This window comes from Ciona robusta, chromosome 9, assembly GCF_009617815.1.
Source record: "Ciona robusta chromosome 9, ASM961781v2".
Taxonomy (NCBI): domain Eukaryota; kingdom Metazoa; phylum Chordata; class Ascidiacea; order Phlebobranchia; family Cionidae; genus Ciona; species Ciona robusta.
Genome location: NC_143243.1, coordinates 8311187 through 8315694, shown reverse-complemented (window position 1 = coordinate 8315694; position 4508 = coordinate 8311187). Strand labels below are relative to the sequence as shown.

Below are 4508 nucleotides of genomic sequence, written 5' to 3'. Positions count from 1 at the left end.
CCCATTACCTCTGGGTTACAGGCGGGTGCGCTAACCACTTAGCCACGGCGCCGGAGAAAAACTATACAAGAGATCACAGCTCTAATGAATGAGCACGTTTTAAACTAATTAGCATAAGATAGTGGAGTCGGGGAAGATGGGACACCTTTAACACGTATTAGGCAAATTGCCTGATCGTGTTTTAAACAATTAACAACGGTCCGTGGAAGTCGTGAAGATACGGTTTTATAATTCATTAAATGTTCTTTGTTTACTACCAAATGAAAAGAGAAAACAATATGAAAAGGTGTCCCATCTACCCCCACCCTGCTATATTAGTTTATCCTTTTACTACAACGGTCGACTGGGCTCGATCAAAAACAAATCTGAAGTAACCAACAAAACGGGTTCCAGTCGCCATGGGTGACTGTGGAGCAGTAGGCAGAATGTATTTATACATGTATTATAACTACTGAAACTTATGACGTATGAGAATTGAGTGATTGGTAAAGAATATGTGTAAATACGCTTTGTACAACTCCTGTACCATGTGTTTATTGTAAACTTACACTAGTTAACGTTGTTGCGCTTAAAAACGTTTGTTTTCATGAATTTTGACAAACCGTAATCACGCAGTAATTAGGTAATGTTAGAAGTTAATATTAATCATATGATGTTGAATTAAAAATAATGTTTCAATTACAATTAATGATAATACGGTATAAGAGTAGTGCATTTAATGCGTCCCCACTTAAATGCTAATAGTTTGATTCAGTCGTGAATCGTTGTGTGGATTTCTTATCTTATATAACACGTGCCGTCGTTCTCGTTCCCCGCCAAACTCCAGACAGTGTTTCCGCTATGTAAAGTGCATGAGGAAAGTAATCGTTAATTAATCGCTCATCGTGCGGTTTTAAATCTGAAAATTCAGTCTAAAAATTATAAATATATATTACGATTTGATTTCAATCAAGAGATTAAAGAAAAATGCTAGAATTAAGAATTAGGATAAGTGCGGAAAATAATCGCCCTATCAGCAACAACAACAACAACAAAGCCAAGAACAACTGTTTGACGAAAAAGGATCTATATGACCACTAACGTGTTCAAAAACGTCGTCGACTCCATTGACTACAATAGTAAACGCGAACAACCCGTGAAAGAGTCTATCTATCACGTCTCTCCTTTACCGACATTAGAGATGCGCGTTCTAATCTTTTTTATTTCTGTGCTCTAGTAAAATAACTGCTATAGGTGGTAGCATAGAGTTTACAGTTGGTTTATGACTGGGGAGCTTAAACAAGTAAAGCAGAATTTATTTTATACAACCGTAGATACATAAAACAATATAATTACTTACTTAACACATAGTAACCTTTACCAACTTTAACTCAGACACAGGGACACATCGTACGTTTATTATTTATTTTTAACGTTTCAAATTAAACAAGTCACGAAAAGACGCAACAATTTTAAACTTACGCTGTACAGCAAATAGCAACATAAGTTTAACCAGGTATTCACTTCTGGAAGGCGGATTAATAGTATATGTGGTAATTTAACTTTAGTGCATTGCAGTCCGGTTTGGTTGCGCTTGATGTAATTATTAGTCATGCGTGTAGCGTCGCGTCGAAAGATACTTTTAATTATCTTAATTGGAGTAATTTGTTATTTCACCCTTTTGTGGAGTTCGCGCTCGGTTGTTTCATTCTTCATTCCAAACCGGTCTGTGTTTAATAAATCACAACGTAAGTAATGTAAGGTTTTACACAACATATAATATATTATACAATGGTTAAGTTAGTATTCTGAAGTTATACCGGTATAATAAACATGTTGTAAAACTTAATCAGGTCGTTCAGAGGGGACAATCTTGCTTTGGAGTCAACCATGGGGGGTTTGGGGTACAAGTCCCCCTGAAGGTACAAGGTTTGGTCGATGTGAAATAACATACAGTCGTAGACGTTTACCTCAAGCAGATGCCGTTGTATTTCATTTAACATCTGTGTCATCAGTAGACATACCATGGATGCATCAAAGGTTCATTTTATAAAGATTTGCCTATCTTGTTCTTAAGTCACAATCACAATGTTAAAACATGCTGTGGCAGTGTACAAATCTACATTATATGGTTGGATACAAATCTAGGATTTGTGGGGTTTTAAGCATTAAAAAAAAATGAATGTTCACGTTTTCGTGTATGTTGTAGTCGATTGTTTCTACGTTTTTGATTTCCAACCAACGTGTGTGACTTGCATTGTTCACACAGGTGGCCGGAACAACTGTATGTATACTGGTCGATGGAGAATCCGTGGGTGATGAAATATCTGTATCGACGAGATTTCAAAAGGTTTAACAACTTTTTCAACATGACAATGACATACCATCGTACAGCTGATATTTATGATAGTTACGGCACACGTGAAGGTACTTTAAATAAAGTTACGCGGGGAAAGCATGTTGTGGATCAGATTATGGAAGAGAAATCTGATACTGCGGTAAGTCATTTTCTTAATATGATGGATCTTTAAGTTTAATATCAGACTTTGGCTTTGCAGCTTTTATAATAAGAGGAATAACATAATATATGTTTCACTAGATATGGATTGTAAGTAATTGTAATACCATGCGTGGAGCATTGGAAAGGATTGCTTATGTGGATGCTATGGTTCAATCTGGCTTCAAAATGCACAGGTTTTATATTTAACTTTATTCACAAATTTATGAACATTATTGTTTAACACAGATTGGTTAAGTCTTTCTTTATCTTTTTAAATATCCTACTATAAATAAATAACCTTGTAATAATGTGTTTGTTAAATGCAGATGCGGATTTTGCTTCAATCTTTGCAAAGACCTTCCTTTGCACAAAGCTGATGAGTGGGGAAATGCTATTCGGAAATTTAAGTTCTATTTCTCGTTTGAAAACAACAAGCACTGCAAAGATTATATGACGGAGAAGTTTTGGGAGGCAGCGTTGTGGCATGGTGTAGTACCTGTTGTGTACGGGCCTAAAGATGAAGATGTGATAGCAGTCGCACCCAGGAATTCCTATATTCATGCCGATTGGTTTGCCAGCCCTGAAGAACTTGCACAATATTTGATGTTTCTCGACGCTAACAATGATGAATATCGTAAATATTTTGCTTGGCGCGAAGATGAAATGGTCACAGTGGAAAAGATGGAACAGCAGATCATGTTCGATCATCCTCATATACCCGTGTTTACGGCCCCGCTGCTACCTCAGTTTACCAGGTTGTGCGATGTTGCGCTCGACAACTGGAACCAAACATGGATCGTGGAATCTCTGGTTGATACTTTGTATCTTCACGAGCGCGAGGAGTGCATGAAACCAGGAAAATGGGAGAACGTCACTTCCCTCACACAAGAACTTGAAGAATAAATATAAGGTTTATATTTCTAAACATCATTTCTTCAATTAAACATTTGTCTAAAATATATTTGGTTACACAATATCAACATAACATTTTATGCAATTCTAAAGTGTTTTTTATATTCCTGATTATTGTAGCGTGTGTGTTTGTTGTCACTGTTGTTTTGTATTTAGAATATACATTAGGTAAAAGTTTTTATTTTTTTATTGTTGCTGATATATGTTGTCTTGGAAAGCCATAACGTTAAACTTTATTATCTGCCTCAGTTATTACACAAGTTGTCACTATTGCATGTCGTAAATTTATTGTCAATATTTTTCATGAGACACCATATTATTATTTGTGCAATTTTGATTTTGCAAAAACCAAAACCTGAATAATGATGCCTTAATATTTTAGTTTCTTCAAGATCACCGATTTATTCCAATAAACATGATATTTTGAAGACAATTTTTTGCAAATTTTATATACTTTAAAAATGCTGATATTTTTATACAAATGCAAACAAAGGAATTGTTGTTCGATGTTTGACGACTTTTGTTGGTTTAAATTTGTAGACAGAGTTTTCTATACCCTTAGTATTTTATGTTTGAATAACAATATATGAAATAAATATGTGTGGATGATTGTTGCTTTGGTATAGTGGTTATTAAGCGACCAACACTTAGATGTTAGTTCAACGTGGTTTATGACGTCATTAAGGGCCCTTTATTACGTCATAATATCCGGGTTTAAGTTGGTGACAACCACAGAAATAAAAAAGAGTAGAACGCGCAACTGCCCAAAACCGTGATATATTCTTTTTTCTATTCACGTGACCGCCAACTCCGTCCCCATTTCGCTTGGTCTCCATTGTAAAAGACAGGCGCACAGTGATTTTAGAAGGTTTTAGCTGTTTATTTTAAAAACTACACTAACTATTCCAGTTTATTAAACCAGTTTAGTCTTTGGTAGGTTAATGCTTGCACTTTAGCGCTTGTTTAGGAAAATTAATTATTTTATAAATTTAATTAAAAACGTTCAAACAAACGGTTTGATAGACATATATATATGTTTGGAAATATTTATTTTTCCCTATAAACTTAAATTAAGTCAAAAAAAACAAAGAAAAACTACATAAAACGGCCTGGCTTC

At 35.0% G+C, this 4508-nt stretch overlaps 1 protein-coding gene across 1 annotated transcript; it reads left to right on the top strand.

Moving 5' to 3' along the window:
• The first annotated feature begins 1459 nt into the window (after window positions 1-1459).
• LOC149731958 (alpha-(1,3)-fucosyltransferase 7-like) lies at window positions 1460-4005 on the top strand. The gene is made up of 5 exons (XM_089884127.1): window positions 1460-1727; window positions 1833-2019; window positions 2249-2477; window positions 2579-2673; window positions 2806-4005. The coding sequence occupies exons 1-5, from the start codon at window positions 1592-1594 to the stop codon at window positions 3380-3382; spliced, it is 1224 nt and encodes a 407-aa protein (XP_089740253.1). The 5' UTR covers window positions 1460-1591; the 3' UTR covers window positions 3383-4005.
• The last annotated feature ends 503 nt before the right edge of the window (window positions 4006-4508 follow it).